Below are 20,914 nucleotides of genomic sequence, written 5' to 3' on the forward strand. Positions count from 1 at the left end.
GAACATCAACCATGTTTTCTCTGCTTAATATTACTTCATGTATGGACTCTTCTTTCATTAGCAGGAAGAATTAAAACTGAAACAGAAGAATTACCCCATTCAGAAAATGAGGGAAAACCAGCACTCGCTTCTCTTTTCTTACTGAAATGATCATACATTTGGCATGTCTTACTAGCCTTTCTAAACATCTCGTTAGGCATGTTCTGTTTCTGTACTTTGCAAGTGCTAAAGGTACTGTTTTTTTCCCCCCCATGATTCAAGAAGAAGAAAGTCAGACTTGGCAGGGAATATCTTGAGATATCCTTTGCGAAGTGAGCACAGTTTTGCCTCTGTAATTCTGTGAACATGAAGCTGGGAAGCAGAGTTGAAGTTTTTTTTCTTTAAAGCTGTCTGTGATACTATAGGTTGATTGGCATGGAGGCTTTTAAATATCAATATAAATAGTAGAATATAACCATGTTTTTCTCTTGGCGGGCAGAATGTGTGTGTGTGTGTGTGGCTTTTTTTTTTAAGTTAATTACTTACTTTATATTCTATTGTGGGAGCTTGTATATTTTTCTGTTTTAAAGGAAATTGTAGAAACTGAGACTTCAAGCCTATAGGATGGTAAAATATATGCGTATTAATCTTTTTAAGAGAATTGATTTGTTTACCATAAATACCAGACAATTGATCTGTTTTTTTTCCCCTTCCCTTTAGCCTCCGCGCACAGCTCACCCTGTTGTGAGGTTCTCCTGTATTGATTGTGAGCCAATGGTAATAGACAAGCTTCCTTTTGACAAGTATGAACTTGAGCCTTCACCCTTAACACAGTACATCTTGGAACGAAAGTCTCCCCATACCTGCTGGCAGGTATTTGCCCTTTATTTGATTCTAGAAATGTAATGGGCATCCTGAGGTACTTCAGTCTTCGTAAGCCTGGAGAATTGGGGTCTGGTTGCAGACTCTGCAGTTGATGAGAAGAAATGTGTCAAGGTTTCAGTTACCTCCTTTCTAACAGAATTATCAGGAGTCAGAATGAGTGTTCCCTCTACAGGCTTTGTAATCTCATTTAATTCTGTTTCTAGGTCCATCTCATTTTGCTAAGAAATGTGTCCTGCAGGTTCCATTTTCGGCTAAATTGAAATTCTCTGTAGGCTTCCATTTGCTTACAGGGAAAACCTAGCACTAGTTTCCATCATGTTACCTAATCAGCAGCTGCAAATAATTTCCACTAGATGGTTGAAACTGCTAATGGGAATTGAATGGAAGCTCTTGATCTTCTTGACTAGATTGGCCTTGAAGAGGTCAAAGTTCTGTTGCTGAAATCCTTCGTCACATGCTCCTTTTGTGACTTTTGGATAAGTGACTTGTTTCTGCATCCTCTATAAAATTAAGGCTTCTAATTCCCTTCTCAATGGTGTTCTTGTAAAGAATAGCTTAATATGTATACCATGAGTTTGCTTAGTATGATACTTTAGCTAGAAAGATGGGTTTGGAGGTGTCTCTCTCATGTTTCTGTTTCCCTAATGAACATTATAACTTAACTGAAAATATGACATGCATATACAGAAGAAAAATCAAAGTTACTTTTAATAAACTAATTCCAAAATGTCTTTTAAGCATTCATAGGTACGTTATTTGCCTAAGTTACTAAAATTACTCTGTTGTTTTTCCAAAACTGCTTTTCTTCTCCCAGCTACATATCAGTCCCTTACAAACTAGAGAAATAGGCTCATTGTCATAGAAACCATGTAACAAACCCTGTTCCTTATGCTCTGAAAAAGCAGAGGAAAAACACTTCCTTTTTACTTCAAGGTTTACTTTTCGCCTTTTTTTTTTTTTTTTTTTTGAAAACTAATGTTGGCTAAAACTAATTTTTGATTGTCCGAATAAGAATATGAATCATGTTTATCCTGTTGAAATAGTTGTTTGCATGTATGGCTTTTTGAGGTTAATACCTCCACATATACATATGCACTTTTTAAAAAAAAAAAAAGTCAATGTTAAGAATGTTGGCGCTTGGCATAATTAAAAGACGTTTCTTGAATATTAGTTTGTTTTGCTTAATTTCTATGCTTAAAAAGTTTTAGATTTCTTTTATCAGTGTTGTAAATTTCAGTCATGCCATTTTATGAGTCAGAAGACTAATTTCAAATAGATTGTTTGTTAATATACCTTCAACAGATGTCCCCAACCTATTTTAAATAATTTCAAAAACTTTTCAGAGCATCACTTCAAAGTAGTTTCACTAAAGCACTAAAGATTATACTGTGAAGAGCATTTCCACACTGACTTGGGGGTACGCTAAATATTACATGTCTCAGTTTTGTGACTGGGAAATTTAAGCGCATGCTCATCCTGATGTGTGTAACCTCAAACTTGGCTGCTCTTGATAATTTGCTGTCTTAATGCAATTGGGTTCAGATTGATTTTAATTTTTAAATGCCCCATGCTTAATATTCTTCATATTCTTCTAATACAGTGATATCTCTTATTCTTTATCAGGTATTTGTGAGTAGCAGTGGAAAATACAGCGAACTTGGCTATCCGTTCGGGTATTTAAAAGCAAGCACTACTTTAACCTGTGTAAACCTCTTTGTGATGCCTTACAACTATCCTGTTTTACTTCCGTTGTTAGGTAGGTAATAAATTTACATTGAACTGACAATGCAGCTACTTCAGAGTAAAAGAAAAACCATAATGGTTGGTGTTCTGCCTTAGTTTGAGACATTATAAAATAATGGAGATCAGAGAGTAGAGAATGTTGCAAACTCTTTAACATAATTTGGGAGGAGAGGATTTTCATACCCCCTCTCCCTTTTTTTCTCTCCAGCAGAGGAGGAGAGCTACCTGCTTCCAGTGCATGTTTGATGCTGTTCACCTCCTAGACACGTAGCCTCTTCCTTAACCTGGAGTAAGCTTCAACCTCCATTCTTTTCCCTCATTTAGGGTGTGGTGTATCCAGGTTTTGCAGTTGCTCTTGTAGCAGCTAATTTTTTACTGGAAGATCAGATGCAGTGTTTGCCATGGGTGTTGGGAAGGGAATTCCCTGACGCAGTCTAGAGCAGTAAGAAGGAATTGAGCATGAAACAGTCTACATTTCTTCCCTGCCCAAAGGACCAGTGTTTTTTTCACTCCCCCAATGAAATTACTTTCTACAGGAAAGATTGTATGAAAAGGTGCTGTGTGAATAACTGCCAAAATAATTGTGGCTATTAGGGTTCTGGCACAAAGGTAATGGCAGAGAGAAGAGATTCCTGGGTGCTACTAACCCTTTTAGTCGCAGATGCTGTAGGGCTTTTTTGTTCTGTTTTTTGTGGGTGTGTTTAGTGATACAGAATTAACAGTGGAGATCAAGAGAATTAACATTGACTCTTACTGTCTTACACAGGATTTTTTTCCATTCATTTCTAGAAAAAAAGAAAAACCCACAACACTGTTCAGGAATGTTTTTCATAATCCTGGTCATAACCAAAAAAAGAAATTTGTGCTTGCTGATAGTTTGAATGTGTTGAATGTTGAATGAAAGCACTTCTTGTCTTTTTTTTTTTTGTTCAGTGCGAGGCAGACTTCTGAAGTCAGAACTTTACACAGACAGATGCTGACATACTTTGCTGAAAATGTTTGGCCCATGGATTATAGTCATCTATGGAGCCTAATAATTGTCCCAAAGTGTGCAGGTAGAATACTTCTAGCCTAAATTAGTTTCTGTGAGTTTGTGGCTACTGAATTACTGCAGCAGATCCACTAGCTGAAAAGCCCTCACTGATACTAAATGAATTTCCCTGTTACTTTTGATGTTGACATTTGCAGTTCTGTGTCTTACCTGGCAGCTCTTGTCTTCCCCCTGCCTTTTTTGCAGGGATGTAAAGCTCTTCCTACTCTTTGGAGAAAGGCATTTGTCAGTATGTGTAGTGCTATTCTGCAGTTTACTCGCCTGGTATCCCACATCTTAGATTTCTGAAGGCTGTTTAAAGGAAAATACAGAGCTTCCATGTTGCCCGAGTTGTAAAGCGGATGTTTTCTCTAGAACGCAAATACTGTGCACTCGGTATTGTTAACACAAACACATACACAAGGTGTTATGTTCAGATCTCATCACAGGACTTCGTTTATCCTTGGTCTAAGGCATGATGGAATTAAATTCTGTGGAATATACATGAAACACGAAAACAGATCTGGCCCCTTTTTTACTTAGCAGTACAGAAAATGACTAAGATAATAAGCAGCATACCTGTTAAATTACTTTGTAGATGTTTTAAAAAATATTGACTCTGTCTTTATCTCTGTAGGTAGGTAGGCGTTTCTGGTTTTAAACCCTCATCCTGTGTCTGTCTTAATACATACCAATAGTGGATACTGATGGTTCAGTAGAGGACTGATTTGCTTGTGTAAACCCAATCTTTCATCTTTTCAAATTAAAAAGGATGTGAGAACTTCCAAGCCCAGGAGAAGTCTGCTCTATTCAGCCACTACCACCCATATTGGTGTGTCAGCGAGGTTCTGGTGGCTGCTGCCCTACTGGTAGATATTGTGTTGGAGGACTGGGACTTACCTTGGGATAGTACTGTGGATAATGCCTCTCCCTTCCTTCTAGTGACTCTTACAGACAAAGCCAAAACCACTTTGCAACTGTATTGTTTGTAATGTCTTATCAAGTGGCTTTACATGTGTTCAGCCTTATAAACAGATAGCAAGATGCTTAAGAAGTTTTTTCTTGCATTTTTATATTCCTTCTGCATTCTTGAGCAGGAGAAGTTTTAGTTCTGTTTTTGGAAAGTAAGGTAAGAGACAGCCCTAAAAGGCAGGTAAGATAGGCATGCATGAGGAAGCTTGCAGATGATACTTGAGCAAACTGAAACAAGTTGGAGTGGTCCGTGACTGAAGGAGGTAAATTGTACCACATCCTATCGATTTGATGATTTATATCTTGGTTTCTGCAAGAGTGGATTTGGGAATGCTGTAGCCTCTCCTAGCTTGTAACTTAATGGGTCTGCTTTTAGAATCTGAAGCTTTGTAAGGAAAGGAGCCAATTAATGAGACTTCATTAACAGTGAAGCTGCACAGTTCGTGTGTTAACCTGACCCATGCACTATGGTGAATTGGTTGTCTGACAAAAATTCTGGTCTCTAGATCTTTTACGGAGGTAAGACAGACCATGTGGGACGTGCTGTTGCAGCTGAGCGGCTCCTTTTTGCTCTCATAGGAAAGGCTAGAGAAGCATCATGACTAGCTTGGGGTGGTGGTTTGCTCTGAGAACTGAGGAGGTGGGGTGCAGTTCTTGTCTTTTTTTTTTGTTCAGTGCGAGGCAGACTTCTGAAGTCAGAACTTTACACAGACAGATGCTGACATACTTTGCTGAAAATGTTTGGCCCATGGATTATAGAAGTTTCCTCTTGAAGGATTAATGCCTTTATCTGATACTAGCAAAGCTATTGTACTTCTTCTATTTAAAAACAATTGTACAGCCAAGTTCATAAAGTAGAAGTCAAACAAGGGGTTAGAGAGAGAGCTTAGCAAAGGTGAGGTATACTTCTGAATGCTCCTGCCTTGCCTAAGATGTTTCCTTGGCTGATCTTAGCTGTGTTAGTGGGAGGGCAGGCACTGCTGGGCAGTAGGAGTGATTATTCATTGGGAGTGTCAGCAGAAGCAGTAGTGAAACAACCATGATGAAAATACCACGAGAAGGTGGTTAATACCCTTTCTCTGTGGGTCTAAATATGCAGAAGAATAAGCATTTAGAAAATGTCTGCCTGTGAAGGACTGCAATATGGACAGTTTCCTTTTTATGCTTTTACAGGCTCCTTGAGAGAACCTGCAAGTAATGATCTTTATTTTGGAAACTAAGGGCTGTCTTTCTCACAAATGTGAACATAACAAGCTGTGGCACTAGAAGGGAGAGCCAAACACTTGTATCAATGGAAAAAGAGTGCCACAATACCTTTTTTAAACGGTGGATTTTAGTATTTTACATTGTAGTGCCTTATTTTTGGCTAGATTGTTTGCAGGGAAGGATACTACTTTCCATGAATGTAAAACCATGAGTCTCTACTGCTTAAAACAAAGGAGTATATCTGTTGGTGCAGAGGCATTAGAAAGCTCAGGGAATTACAGGAGTCAGCAGGGAATGGTGGTGTACTTGCTCAGATGCAATTTAATGTGAGTGGTGGGTTTTTTGTATGTGTTTTGTGTTGGTGTTTTTTTTTTCTCTTTGAAGTGTGTAAGTTTTCACTTTGGGTTACATGGTGCAAGCTGTCACTCACAGCTAGACTGTTGTCACATGAACTGTTCTTGTAATTAGGCTCCAGCTGAAGTACTAAAATTATGTGCCAACCATTCTCTCTCTCATGCTCTTTTTTTTAACTGTTCAATGAGCTTGAAAGTGCATGAAGTCCCTGTATGTGGTACTGGGTATTAAAGATGTGTATTGGTATCCTGTTTATCACAATTTGGTTGTTTTATACACGAATCTGAAGTGGATAAAGACTTTGCAACACAGTTTTAAATTAACTGCTCTGTCTGTAGTTTTACCTGATCTCTGGAATTGTTGCAGCTTGTGGCCCTTTCCTAATGGTTTTTAATACCATGTTCCCAATTATCCAGTGCTTTTAGCTCCCTCTGAGTTTAGAAGTAAAAAGAATTGCGCATTAAGTGGACTATACAGAGAGTAGTATCTAAAAATGAATAGGTTGGTTTAAAACTGATTTATGAAAGGATTTTTTCAACACTTGGATTTTATCTACAAAAGTTTGGGATTTAATCTGTGAAAGACAGAGATAACTGGGTTACTGTTTGTTTGCTTATTTATATAAATGATTATGTGCAGCCCAGGGCACAGTGGAAAAAGTACATTTCAAGTGCCTGTGTTGCAATCGGCTGACAATGTATGTATCAAACTCTTGCAATAGAGGCAGGTAAGATGTTGATGGTGATGTTCTCTTTGAAACTTGTGGCTGTGTTTACCACCATGACTGTCTTCCTTTTAGAGGGTAGGAGTTCCTGCAGTGAGTTCGTGCTGTGGGGAGGCTCTCATGTTAAATAGACAAATCTTTGCTGAAGCTCTGCTTATATTTGAGAACTTGAGAGCTTCTTACTTTTGCATAGCAAAGATCAGGGAGGTGCTTTTGCATTTGACTTGTCAGACTACAGCTGTGCTGTGGATGAAGAATCACAGCTAGCCGAGCATTATGAACGTCTGTGCCATGTAAGAGTGGCTGTGCAGTTGAACTGCAGGGGCTATATGCTGGTACAACCTTCACAGTGCAGGAAGGGAGACAGTAATAAAGTGCTGACATGGGGTTTAAGCGTCAAGCTGTACTCATAACGAACTCATAGATTTTAAAATATTAGGACATACTATGATATTGAACATTTTACATTTTAATTTTTATTTTATTTTGAATTTTGGGAGAGTGGTATAGTTTAGCTTCCATTTTGCTGCAAAAACCTAGTAGGCTTATAAGATAAGAATGGATGTTATTTTATATTTGCCATATGTCATGATATCATCACAGGTTCTTTTGGATAATAGTGCTAAGCATGTGGTATATTGAGATTTTAAATGAAGTTCTAACTTGTCCTCTCAAACTCCACCCCACTTCCTTCAGGCCAGGAAAGACAACAATTAGCATCTGTAGTGTGGTTTTTATATGTGATACAGAATTAATTTAGATTGGAAAATACCTGTAATTAAGTGTGGTTTGACTATGAGAACTTGGAAAGTCGTATCTTAACATCTGTTCGATTTGTGCAGAATACTATGCAAGTCAAATTTTCTTCTCCAAATATATCTTAATGAAAGCTCAATCTGGAGAAAACAATTTCCTTGCTGCATCCGTCTTTTGCACACCCTCTTCTGTGCATCTCTGTCTCCTGCAGCTCTCCCCAGTTAATTTTTGGACATCCCTTTCTCCAGTCCTGCATATCCTTCCATTAGCCTCACTTTGCCAGTATGTTACAGCCCTACTAAGGAGAAATTTGATCTCAATTGATAATCCATAATTTCAAATGGTAAATTGCAGGATACTGTGTTCGTTTTTGATGTTTAGAGATCACTGTTACAGTTCATAGCGTGCACAGCAAATAGGTACATGCTTCAACTCAGTGATTCCTAAACAGCAGTGTGCACACCTCTAGTGCAAGCAAGGTATTTCTAAAACAGTATCCAAAGGAGATAATCTGTTTGGTTGCTCCTCTCTTAAAGGGCAGCAGTTTTTGTAGCTAATTACTGTCTCTTGTTGATATCTGTGGGAGAGTTTGCTGCTCTGGCAGGAGGCAGGCAGTGTGGCTGGAGGTACACCCCTTCTCTGCCGGGGGCAGCTGCTGCTGTTGTCAGCAGAGTCCAGCAAAGCTGACCAGAAAGATTCCCTGCTCTGATTCCACCCCCACTTCCTTTCCCTTTTGCCCAAGAATGTTTTTACTGGAGACCAGAATTCATCATACAGGTTGAACAAAAGAAAGCTGGGCTGAAAATGGAAATTGAACCAGATGAATGTTGTTTGGTTTAATCCGATACAAGGGAGTCCCTGATGAGGCAAGGGAGGTGAAACTCTTACCAGGTGGATCTGTTGCACCTTCCATGCTGCTAGCAGTTGTGTGCAGTATTTAAGCCTGGTGTACCTCGTTAAGTTTGTCTGTAATGAGGACTTGTTCTGGATTGTCTACTGCAGCTAGGACTGGGGATTTGCAATCTGTCAAACCTAATGTTAAGAACAGTTTTTGTGGGGAAGCCCCATTGGGAGATGGGTGGAGGGAGAAGAAAAGGGGGGGGAAACTTGGCACGTTGAATTTTGGATAAGGCTAGTAGTCTGGGACTATATAAATGAAACCTTCTTTTGTTGTTTTCCTTGTTGCAGATGACTTGTTTAAGGTTCACAAACTTAAGCCAAATCTGAAGTGGCGACAGGCTTTTGACAACTACTTAAAAACAATGCCTCCTTACTACTTACTGGTATGTTCCTTTTCTCATTTCATCCTCCTGGGTATAATGGCTGGTGTGACCAGAGTCCTGTGCATCATACCTCTTCCTAGTAAATTTTGTTTACATAATTACGATGACATTTTAGGTAGTAAACATTTTGCTTTGCAGAGGTATGTAGATCAGGTCAAACATTTTTAAGAAATAAATAAATTTCTAGTAATATTGAGTAATAGTAACTTTATTAAGATATTAAATGTGTTTTCTGTTCATTAAATATTAAGTAAGCTTTGATCTAAAGTACTTCAGATTGTTCAGAGAAGCCAAATTTGGCATTATTTTTGTAACTTGATAGGGAAAAATGCAGATTGCTTTATTGATGTGGGTGAAGTGCGAGAACTTGGGAAGCTGATACTACGAGAACTGGCTGGGCCAAATGAAGGGTGGGGGGAGGCACCATGTCACTTTTTACATGTAGCTTGGACAATGCACCTCAATATGGACTTGCATCATCCCGGCTATTCTGGTACTGAGCCTTTGAGTGGAAATTGCCAGTGGCACCACACTGTGTGGTGTCTTGGTAATGTGGCATAATGTCCATGGCGAGCTAGTTAGACTACCAAACTCATGTCACATGTTATCTGAATAGACTTGAATTTTAGTGGCCAAAAGTGGAAAAGCTAGAGCACTAATCCATGTGCCTTAGCTTCCTGTAATTGATCTTATAAATTTTTTTTTTAAAGACTTATTCTCTTACTATTGTGTATTTTGTTTTCCTTATAGCCATTAAAGAAAGCCCTAAGGATGATGGGAGCTCCAAATCTGATATCAGATAATTTAGATTGTGGACTTAGTTACAGTGTTATCTCTTACCTTAAAAAACTCAGCCAACAGGTAGTATTGATAAAACCTTTGCAATTAGAAGTGCGTTGATTATTTAGTTTGTGGTAATCTCATTATAAAGCAGTTAATCCCTGTGGGCGTTCATATGGGTGTACAGCATATATTATAATTGAAGACTGGCGAGCATTTCCACCGCAAATGTGGATGAATCCAGAGTGATTCTGTAGCCAGTGATTGTGCCTTCTGTAAGTGGTGGAGGGGAGTGCAAAAGAGACCTCTTCAGCTACATTTTAAGTATCTGCTAGACCTTCAAACTCCAAAGATTATCACTAATTGGATTTATGACTGCTCTTGCCATTGCTCTTCACAACTGAAGTCAGAGGCTTGCTCTCAGTCTCGTGTTTATTTCCATGTGTGCCTTGGCAATGTGTATGTTCCAAAAGAGTGTACGTTCTTGTCCACAGAGATTGAAGTCATAGTTCAAGCTTTTTATCTGAGCTTCCTGTTTCCTTCAGGTCAAATCCATTCTATGTGTTAACTGTGACCTGGTGGGAAATAGTCTTACATATCTCTTTCTTTTTGTCAAGAATGCCATTTCAGGTGTAACTGTCTGAAAGCCATGCCTCCTTAGCACGAATAGTTCTTAAACGGTAGTTTAATATCTAGAAGACAGTGGGGAAGCAGTGCAGCCTTTAAAATTACAAAGAAAAAGTCCTCCGCCTTAAAGAATGCACAAAATACATTCCAAAAGCCTCTGAATGACTGAGCATCTATTAGACATAAAACTTCCTGTAGTATTTCGGTAACTTAATAATATGCAAATTCATATTATTTATCTGCAATATGGAGTTGGAATGGCTTGAGATGGCTACTGTGGTTTTCACAGACGTTCTCAGCACATGAAACGGTTTAAGTGTGTTGGATGCATTATAAGCTCCTGTATAGGGACAAATAATTCCAGAATTCTGCTGTGCTCCTGCTGTCCTTAAATTCAGAGTTTCCCACAGATAATGAAGCAAACCCTGCAGAGGATGAGATCTGGGGGAAGCGGGTTGCAGTCACTGTGGTTTTTGGGGTTTTGGTTGGTTGGGGTTTTTTGGAGGTTCTGCAAGTGGGTCTTACTTTGAATACAGTTAAAGCTTAATACAGTAAAATTGTCTGTAGCTATAATAAGCAATCTGTGCTAATTGGAGAAGTAATATATTTTTAGAAACTTACTGATGAAGCAAATTTCTTTTACGACTTTTCTCCCTTATCTTGTTGCAAACATAGAGTGCAAACCTTAGTTCATAGGTTCTTTCAAAAATGAAACCTGGAGTTGTTACTGTATCTGGATAATACTGTTTTAGATGCAACTTTACAGTAACCTAAGACACCCTTCCTTCCTTTTTTTTTTTTCCCTTCCCCCTTAAAAATGATTCTTCAGGGACACAAAAGAAAGTCACAAGACTTGCAGCAAAATCAGGGATATTCACAGACCTCCTACTGGCATATAAATTTAGAAACGCTAGCTAAATATTTTTTCAATATGTTAGCACATTAGGATTTCTTTCTACTTGAGATCTAATCTAGGTAATGCAATATATCCCTGGGTAGGTAGTTCTCCCGTCTATTGAGTAGTTGGGAACTAAATTTATAGTTTTATTCTGTTAATGTACTGCGTGTTTTATACTGGAAATCTGCAATGTCTGCTGATTCTTTAACTCATGGTGTGATTCCATTTTAGACAAAAATAGAGTCGGAGCGGATAATAGGTTCAGTGGGTAAGAAAGTTCCACAAGAAATTGGAATAAAAGTGAAAAATCACTCCAGTGGCCTCTCCTTGGTACACAGTAGGGATTTTAAGCAACTGCTGCAAGGGATCACTGGGGAATCTCCACTGAGACTGGCGGAAATGAATGTTAAAGAATTTGCTGGCTTCCACATAGGACTTTTAAACAAGGTAAACAGCGTAGTGATCTTGCATGACTAAGCAGTTGATCTCACCTGTTTTAAATGGGTAACTTTTATGGACATAGTGTAGAAGGAGGAAGTAAGTACTTTCACTGAATTGTGAAGAGTGCAGCGTAGGCATGATTGGTGAGAAGAGTAAATGCAATTTTTTGCACTTGCTTTTGGGACACTGTTTGACTATCCCATGGTAGTAAACAAAGATTACTGTGTTTTAAGTGGTAATCTCTGCAAAAGACAGCTAGTGTTGTTCATCCAGGAATTAACATGCTTAGTTTTAATGGAGCTGAAAGCACTAATGCTGAATAAGGTCTTGTTGAAAAGACAGTCATTGAGTTTGCTGTACCCAGTTATGAAGCTCTGAAGTTACTTCAGAATACTTTTTTTAATAGTTAACATTATTATGGTTCATAGAGGAATTTCTTTGTGCATAAGAACTGATGGATTAACTGAAAGTTACCTGTTTTATTAAAAAAAAAAATAGGATTTGAAGCCACAGGCATTCAGAAATGCATATGATATTCCTCGTCGCAGTCTTCTAGACCAGCTAACTAGAATGAGAACCAATCTTCTGAAAACACACAGGCTTATCTTGGGGCAGGATGAAGGTAAGTAGCCACTGTTCTTCATTAACAGTTTGGAGCGAGTAGAGCTTTTTTTTTTTTTTTTTTTTCCCCTCCTGAAGTAGTGTGTTCTGTCCTGGGTTGTGGGGGCAGAAGTGGACATTTCATTGTTTGTTGAGTCATCAGTGTGCTTTTCTTGACTCTGAAGGGGAAAGGAGGAAATTTTTGCCTTCTGTCATGCAAGATGTCATGCTTGCTTTGAATTTTAAAAATAAGCTTCATGGGAGAGCTTTCCCATACAATAACGTTCAGTAGACGTGTTTTTTATAGTGATGGTGGCTTAAAGCAGAGAGGGGCTTATTTTGTTTTTACCCTTGTTCAGGTGCTGGTGGTCTAAAGATGCAGTTGTTAGTATAGAGATTAAACTTGCTTATTTTTCATTTTTCTTCTGGCAATTAAGCTCAACTCTTGCCAGCCTTACTTCCAAAATTGTAGTCTTCCTCTCTTCCTCCGTAGTGAAAAGAAATAGTAATTTCTAGTTCTGCAGTGCTAACACTTGCAGTTGAAGTGTATGAAGTTTGTATTGCCTTAGTTTTAAGGTAGACTAATTTAAGATCTCTTGTTCTGTTGCAGACTGCCTTCATAGTGTTCCTGTTGCTCAAATGGGAAATTACCAGGAATACCTGAAAATGATGCCTTCACCCCTTCGGGAGATTGACCCAGATCAACCAAAAAGACTTCATACATTTGGCAATCCATTTAAACAGGATAAGAAGGTAGGAGGAGCCACGCTATCTGCTGTGTCTTTATATTTAACATGATTTGAAATAATTTGTGAGTAGAACTTCTCTAACAGCTGTGGTATGTTGCTAACCTGTGTACCTCTTCTGTCATGTGTGGAAAGGAGTGGTGTCTTTCACGTAGTCCAAGAGAAATGTGTAAAGAATCACACTGATTTACAGAGTGGCACTGGTCTGTCTCTGGTTACAGTTTACATTACATATCTCTGTTTTGAGAGCTGTAAAGTGTTTTGAAAGCCACCTGAATTTTGACACAAAAGGACTTACTCCATCAATGAATTGATGAAAGAATTTCTATTTTGTACTGTTTTTTTCTCAAATTTTTTTTTCTTTTCAGGGCATGATGATAGATGAAGCAGATGAATTTGTCGCTGGGCCTCAGAATAAGATTAAGCGTCCTGGGGAGCCCAATACTCCAGCATCACTAAAGAGAAGGCGTAGCATGTCACCACTCTTGAGACGGCCACAGTCACCACCCGTCGTAACGAATCATGTTGGTGGGAAAGGGCCACCATCTGCTTCTGGATCCCCGTCGTATCTGAACCTCAAAGGCATCCCAGCAAATAAAGGTATATTGAGTTGTAGTAAAGCAGCCTGTTGGGTCACAAGTGGGAATATTTGTGTGTTTTAAAAACAAAACAAACAATAACGCCCACCCAAAACACTCCCCCCCGCAACCAACCAACCAACTCTGTGTGCTTTCTGCGTTGATACCTGATAAAAGGGTATATCAGCACATATGTATGCTTTAGTGTTAATTAGGACTGAGTTTCTTTTATTGGCCTAGATAAAATAAAACAGGCTGCTGCTATAGCTAATGAAGTCTGGAATAAAAAAATAATTTTGAACTGTTTTTTTTAAAAAAAAATACTGCAACCTTTCACCAAGGTGGTTTGGAGATAGCAAGGATTTCAGATCAGCTTTTAGTTCTCATTTGTGTATTCTGTGGTGGGGAAGGAAAGTTAAAATATGGTTATGTTTTCTTTTTCCACAAATACTAATTTTCTTGCCCGCCTATTGCAGCAAATGGAATCAGAAGAAAACTCTGTTAGCTGGGATTGGGGGAAGGAAGGAAAACATTAGTTTACTTAGAAGTCATAATACTGCAATAGGAATACAGAAAATGGTGACTTCATGATAGTGATATGATCACTACACAGTACTTCAAACCAGAAAGGATACAGAACTATTTCCTTTTGTTTTTTTTGATACTGATGATGCACTAGTAAGATACATATTTTTAATTTGTAGATACCAATAACAGTGTTGTCCAAGATGGCAATGGAGACAAGAAAGCAGAAAACTGTCAGTCACTGGAAAAGCAAATTGATGGCTTACCTGTGCAAATGGCTTCTTCGGTTGCAGCTGCTATGGGAGAGGATGAAATGTTACCCAATGACTTAGACTCTCTACCTGTTGAATTCAATTGTTTAAGTGAAGATGGGTTGGATCATAAACCTGGTACCAACGCACTTGTTCGAGGGCCTCTAAATTACAGCGTGACTGGAGATGACCAAAAACGGGTGATGGAGTCTACTTCTGAATCTGTGCCAAATTCATTTAAAATAACACCTATGATGTTGGAGGGAAACAATGCTGATGTAAAAATTAAAGTGATGAAAGAGGTTCGCAAACCTGGAAGAAGTAAGTTTGTTGGGTTTTTTTGTAGCTATTTTCAATATACATACAACTTTAGATTTTGAATAATTTTTGATTGCTTGCATATGAGCAGTGAAGGGACAAAAAAGGAAGAAAGTTCTTACATGCTGGGCAGGTGAGTTGAAGTTTAGACAGCAGTGCTTGGGAAGTTGAGTGCCATGTGACCTTGTTTACCCTTGAAGATAGGTTAACAAGTATAAGAAGTGCCCTGTGAAAGCACCTTTTAGAGGTTTTGGTTTTGTTACTGATGATCTAATGAGACTAGATAGACTTTTATGCTGCACTGCTCCTTGCATATGCATAGTGTACTTTATTGCTCTGTGTCCGTCAAAACTTCTTCTGAAGGGCAAAGGCATATGTAGCTACAAGGGTGCATCTTGGATTATGTTTGAAAGAGAATCTTAACAGTTAATAGTGAAGTGATTTTTTTTTTTTTTTTTTTCTTTTGGCAAGATAGCGTAATTAGTGATGGAACACTGCAAACTCTTAAGAACTGAAGAATAAAAATTACTTTCTTCTTTTTTCTTGTAAGGTTTGATAACCCCCAAAATCTAAAATGTTATGAGGAAAAAGTAACTTGCCTCCTCAGCTTTTGTTACATGTTTTGCCTGTACTTGTATAGAGGATCAAAACCAAAACACTAACCTGAAACTCCAACTAATGTATATTATAATGTAGGATTTGCCATAGGCATAATCCTTCCATTTTTTCTTAAATGGCAGATGTCCCTAATGTGGTCTGTGTCCGAGTGAATTATTTCTACAAATTAAACTACTGAATATTTTCCTAATACATTGTCAAGTGCCAGTAATTAGTATAATGGGGTATTCTTAACTCCTGTTTTTCTGATCTTGTGTTGCTTTCCCAAAACTTAGTATTTTGTTGAGGCATATAATCATTGTGGCAGACTGAGGCTGTTGCGAGTTGAAGCCATTTTTGTGCTGCATCTGTATTTTATTTTTAAGATGTGTTAGAACTTTATACTTGGGTATGTCTTTGCTTCCCATCTTGCAAAGTGGGCTCATCTAATCTTCTACCAAATTCATGTCTAGTAAATGGTGATGTAGAGCAAAATAGTGCTATGTTCAGTATGAGTCACCTGTCTTGCTGCAGAGTTCAGGCAGGCACCAAAAATGAAGCTAAATAGTAGTGGGTTACATACGTACACATATTCACAGTTCTGACCATATATCCTCTCTGTGCCTGCTGCATCGCTCTGAGCAGGCTCTTAGTCACAGCACCATAAATATATTCATTCTGGGTTCAACTACGGAAAATACTGAAACAATGCTGGGTTTTGATTTGTTTCTAGTTTAATATATCCAATTCATTCTTTTGCTGTGGATGTATTGACTTTGTACCAGTAAGATAGTCATATTAATTGTGCTCACACGAAGCACTGGTAATTAGTCCTTCTAAGAGAACGAATCCTAACCGCTGCTTTCAGAAATGACAGCTCTAGGATAAAACAGGGCTTGGTGGCCCGGCGTGCATATTAACTGCTAATGATGGCACTGTGGTCATGGAGGTATGAGGCTTCTCTACCAAGCCTGCATTTTCTGAGGGCAGAGGTTTCTAGCTGCTGCTTTTTAAAGAGAACCTACTTCTTTGGTGCCGCATTTGAATACCAGATCATCAGTAGCACTTCAGATTATTGGTATTGCCTGCTTTTTGTGCATAAAGCTAATGCAGGCTTTTTTTTTGCCTTACATGTATTACCATACACAGAAGTGTTTTTTGTTTTGGCTGTTAAGCTTTATTGAAAATGCATTTCCAAGTCTTACTTTTAATATATGGTTGGATTTTTATCTTTTTTTAGATTATGAAAAAATTTTCTCTCTTCTTGAGGAGGTGCAAGGACCTATGGAAATTCAGAAGTATTTCATTGAATTTGCTATCAAGGAAGCAGCGAGGTTTGTATAGCTATAAATGACTCAGTCATACATTAAGTGTTTTAGATCATGATAGTAAATCATAAACTTTTCCAGTACTAGTATTTTCTGTTTTCCTTTTTGACATATTTCAGTTATTATAGTTGTTGTAGTGGTCAAACCAGCATTATATTTTTATAAATGGTCTTTACTTAAAGTTTAAATGTGAAATAGAGACATGGGTCATTATTGAAGACCAACTCAAAATTTTAGGTGGGTTGGGGAAGGGTGGATGTATTAAATTAAATTTTCTGGCCATTCTAATACCAGAAATAAAGCAAGCTTTTCCGTACTGGAAACAGAGAGCCTCTGGTAATACGATCTGTCAGGACTGAATAGTCTTGAGTTGTTCAGGAGTATTTTTTGAAGATAAAAATTAAATTGCTCTCCCTCTCTTCCTTAGGTTTAAAAAACGGGTCTTAATACAACACTTAGAGAGAATACTAGAGGAACTAGAGTTCAACAGCCTACCCAACAGAGTTAATCATGTCAACAGTAGATAATAATGTACCGGCCAGACGAATACGGACCAGGAATGAGTTTGCTGTGCCGCAGAAGAGTGGAAGAGGATATAGCTGCTGCCCTCACCATCTTGGCAGTCAAGTGATTTTACTGTCACAGTCTGAGAAGAAGCAGTGGAGCTTTAACTTTAAGAACCTCTATCGGCAGAAGCTGGGCTATAACCTTAAGGATTTGCTATGAAAGGTGTGGCTTTTTTCCTGTGGAGGGTGCTATTTGCTCAACAGGCTGAAGAAAATAACCATTGCTGCCCCTCCTGCAGGTGATGAGAATTTACTCATTTGAACGCTGTCATTAGACATTTACGCGCTATAGGCAGCAGGTTGCACTAAAATGGGGCACTGTCAAATGCACACACTGTCTGCATCGTGGAGAGAGCCCGTGTGTTCCCAAAAAAAAAAAAAAAACCCTCCCAGAAACACCTGCACTGGTAAAATTGCATGTTGCCACCACAGAGACAAGGGTCTTGTTCCCAAGAACTGCTAGCCATGCCTTTAAACTTGAGATTCAGTGTAGATTGAGAGTAAAGAAACTGCTATTGTATTAATGAAAGCTAAAGACAGCCCTGTGACTGTTACCACCCGATGGTCACTAAACAATCTACCTCAGACTCTCTTCTGTTTTGTCTGCAGACATTATGAAAGTGCACCTGAGGCTTCCCAGGTCCCCGACTTCAGTTCTCTTTCATCCTGTGAGGAGGACGGAGATTCTTCAGGTGGCCTTGGCACACGCTGTGCTTTGGAAGCACTAAAAGGAAACGCTTTTAAAAATGTGTATTTTAATGTTCATACAAAAGAGATTATTTTGAACAGTATTGTTACCAGATCACTAATTTGATATTTTAACTGTATAAATTTTTTGGAACATATGTATATATAAAATAAACCATTTTATTAATTTTTAATAAGTGCTAATCTGAGGAGTCTGTAGCGGGCAGCACTGAGTTCCTCCAGTTGTCTGTTACAACAGACTGATAATATTTTTGTAAAACCAGTGAGTAGTGTAGCTATACTACAGCTGAACCTGATCTGCACACCCTCAGACACAGCTTGTGGTTATAGTTGCAGAATGTGTTTGTACCCTGGAGCACCTGCCCCCTCACTCAGCTCAGCCTGCGCGGGGTGCACATTTTTACTCAGTATTAAAGGCACTAAGTTCCAATTTACCAAACACTTGGTTACCTGAGCTGGTATGCTCTCCTCCGTTCCTCTTAACTATTTTGTCCAAAGGTAATTTTATATATCGCAAAACGTACAAAGAAGACTGAAGCACCTCTATGTAATTATTTTTTTCCTTTAAAGCAGTACCAATGTGCCAGTAGTAAGCGGCTCTTCTGATAATTGTGTATTTTCGGTTGTTCACACATAACATCCTCTGACAGCTTTGTTTTAAAGACAGGTTGAAGTTGTGCTCGTGTTAACTAGCTCTTTACCTTCTGCTGCAAATATCCCAGGGATTCCGGTTGACTAGCCAGTGCATGAGAGGCAGGGAAACAGATTTTTAGCTGGTGAGCCTGGACTTCTCTGTGCCTACTGGCATTTTTAGTACTAGCCAGCCTGTGAGACATCTTTTCCATCCGCTCTGAAGCAGTGGCCTTGTCTCTCTGGAGGATGCAGTTTGACCATTGGAATTACACCAGTGAAATTCAAGAAGGAAATAAAATCCAGCGACAGCAAATCTCTGTCGCAGTGTTCTATGAATGAAGTGACACGTGGAAAGGCATTACTAAAATGTGTCCTAATTCTTCTCTTAGAAGTAACTTCTATTCATCTGTACAGTTGAACATCTTTTAAAAACCACAGAAATACCTTGGAATGATACAAAGGGGGGGATTCACTCCTTCAGAATTGTTACATGGAAGCTGTATGTCACCATGATAGACCTCTCATGCCTAATGTTGGAGTCTTAAAAGGGAATTTATTTACAGGATGTCAGATATACTGTGCATACCTTGTTTTAAAATGGCATGGTTCCATGCATCAAGTTGCATGTAATACGCTATTTTTTGAAGTAGTAGGTGGTACGAGGAGGCAGCTCTCTTCTATCTAGTTAATGGCTATTTAATTTTTTCCTGGCTCCAGAGACACTCACTTGATCATGATGTGTCTGAGCAGGGGCTGAGTTTTTAACTAGTGACCTCGTTAGTATGTAAACCTGCCCTTTTGATGTGATGCAGTTGGCTGCCAAATTAGCTACAGGAAACTGGTGACTTTCATTCACTTGTTTGGAATCTTACACCTCAGAAAATGCACAGAAGTGACCAAGTAGTCCATTCAGGTCCAAGCAGTGAGAATTTTCCCTTACCTCACCATTATCTTATCTGTATAAATTGAATTTGGATCAGAGTATTAGAGGGGAAGAAACCTTTATAGTGAACAGGACGTGAGTCTTCATAAGAAGGAAGGAAGATGTACCATCCCCACAGGTTGTGTCAGTGAAGAGGTGAAGAAAAAGGAACGCCAGTAATCCATCTAAGAGTGCCTACAGCCCTGTGTCCCAAATGGAGCACAAAGTGAACATTGCTTGCTTGGGAAACAGCAAATGCTCCATGACCGTGTTAAGGAGAATCTTAACGGAGATAACTCGTCGTAAGACAAACAGCCGTGCTGGATGTGGGTGGAACATGCATTGAACAAATGCAGCCACAAGCTTCGAATGGCATGTTTCACTTCGGTGTGCAACTGGGACAGCCATGAGGGGTTATGCTAGCATCAAACCTTGCCTTTTCTAGGTAGAGATCGTGACCTCAGAAGCAACAGCTGCGTTACTGAGAGCACGTCTAGCCTGTGCGACAGATGAGCCTCTGCAGAGCAGGAGTGTTCCTCAACAAGGGCTCAGGAGACTGCACAGGTCCACAAATACATGCGGATGTGTGGATGGGATCTGGAAAGCTGTATGTGCTTTGCTCAAACTTACATTTTTGAGCCCTTATCTAAGGTTGAAATAATGTGGTACAGTTAAACTGGAATGTCAGAAGGTGGGGAAAAAAATATGGCTTGCTGTCTTTCCTGTAAGGAGCTTTGTTTAACAATCCAAATTAACAAATTAAGCGCCGATCCTTCTGCCGTGGGTAGAAGGGCTGTGTGGTACTTAGGAGTCTGGATACCTGTATGTATTCTGCTGCTTCCATTTCCTGACCCTCTCTTAACTAGGCATCCTCATTGCTCATTACCTTTATTTTTTCCCTTGTAAACACCAAGGAGTCTTCCTCTTTCCTAAAATGAGCCCATAACCATGCAGCTCCCAGTCCAGTTGTTGATGGCAGGTGTCTGTTAGGTGCTGCTGTTCCCAATTCATGTGCACAGTGCATTTATGATGGGGCAAGAGTGTTCTTGCCCATGCTTAACCAGCATCAGAAAATGATTGTCATCATCCAAAATAGAAGCCACAGAAGCTGTTACTGTGCTGTGCTTGACTTCGCTGTGGTCAAGCAATTGTATATCTGCCTTTACAGGAAACTGTACCACAAAAAAACCCCAACCCTATTTTTCTGTAATTTCTCCAGGTTCTGCCTCTAAACTGGCTGGCTGAAATGGCAGCAATGGAGGGTATTGGGTTGGTTTCCTTTCGTTCTGTTGTTTAATATCTACTAAGAAACTTACGATGGAGAAATAAGAATGGAAATGCATTGGCTAACAGAAACAAACTATTAAAAAAAAAACCAAACCATAAAGCTAAACTACAGGGTTTCATACCAGCAACGTGGCAACATCACACCTTTAGCAAATGGACTCTAGAGCACTTGTCTTG

The 20,914-nt window shown here is 39.0% G+C and overlaps 1 protein-coding gene across 4 annotated transcripts in view; it reads left to right on the top strand.

Moving 5' to 3' along the window:
- The window catches only part of LOC104028068 (integrator complex subunit 6-like), a 43,688-nt gene extending 25,661 nt beyond the window's left edge, over positions 1–18,027 (top strand). Inside the window, exons 8-19 of one of the 4 annotated variants that reach the window (XM_075720549.1) lie at positions 700–852; positions 2,488–2,620; positions 8,838–8,932; positions 9,683–9,793; positions 11,469–11,684; positions 12,177–12,300; positions 12,889–13,031; positions 13,393–13,624; positions 14,307–14,699; positions 16,534–16,627; positions 17,049–17,426; positions 17,797–18,027. In XM_075720549.1, the coding sequence (XP_075576664.1) occupies positions 700–852; positions 2,488–2,620; positions 8,838–8,932; positions 9,683–9,793; positions 11,469–11,684; positions 12,177–12,300; positions 12,889–13,031; positions 13,393–13,624; positions 14,307–14,699; positions 16,534–16,627; positions 17,049–17,148 (1,794 nt within the window). In that variant the 3' untranslated portion in view covers positions 17,149–17,426; positions 17,797–18,027. Of the gene's footprint in view, positions 1–699; positions 853–2,487; positions 2,621–2,815; positions 2,897–8,837; positions 8,933–9,682; positions 9,794–11,468; positions 11,685–12,176; positions 12,301–12,888; positions 13,032–13,392; positions 13,625–14,306; positions 14,700–16,533; positions 16,628–17,048; positions 17,427–17,796 lie in introns of those variants that run through there. The other 3 variants (XM_075720552.1, XM_075720550.1, XM_075720551.1) reach the window with 3 other exon arrangements.
- The last annotated feature ends 2,887 nt before the right edge of the window (positions 18,028–20,914 follow it).

Source organism: Pelecanus crispus, chromosome 13, assembly GCF_030463565.1.
Source record: "Pelecanus crispus isolate bPelCri1 chromosome 13, bPelCri1.pri, whole genome shotgun sequence".
NCBI classification, from domain to species: Eukaryota; Metazoa; Chordata; class Aves; order Pelecaniformes; family Pelecanidae; genus Pelecanus; species Pelecanus crispus.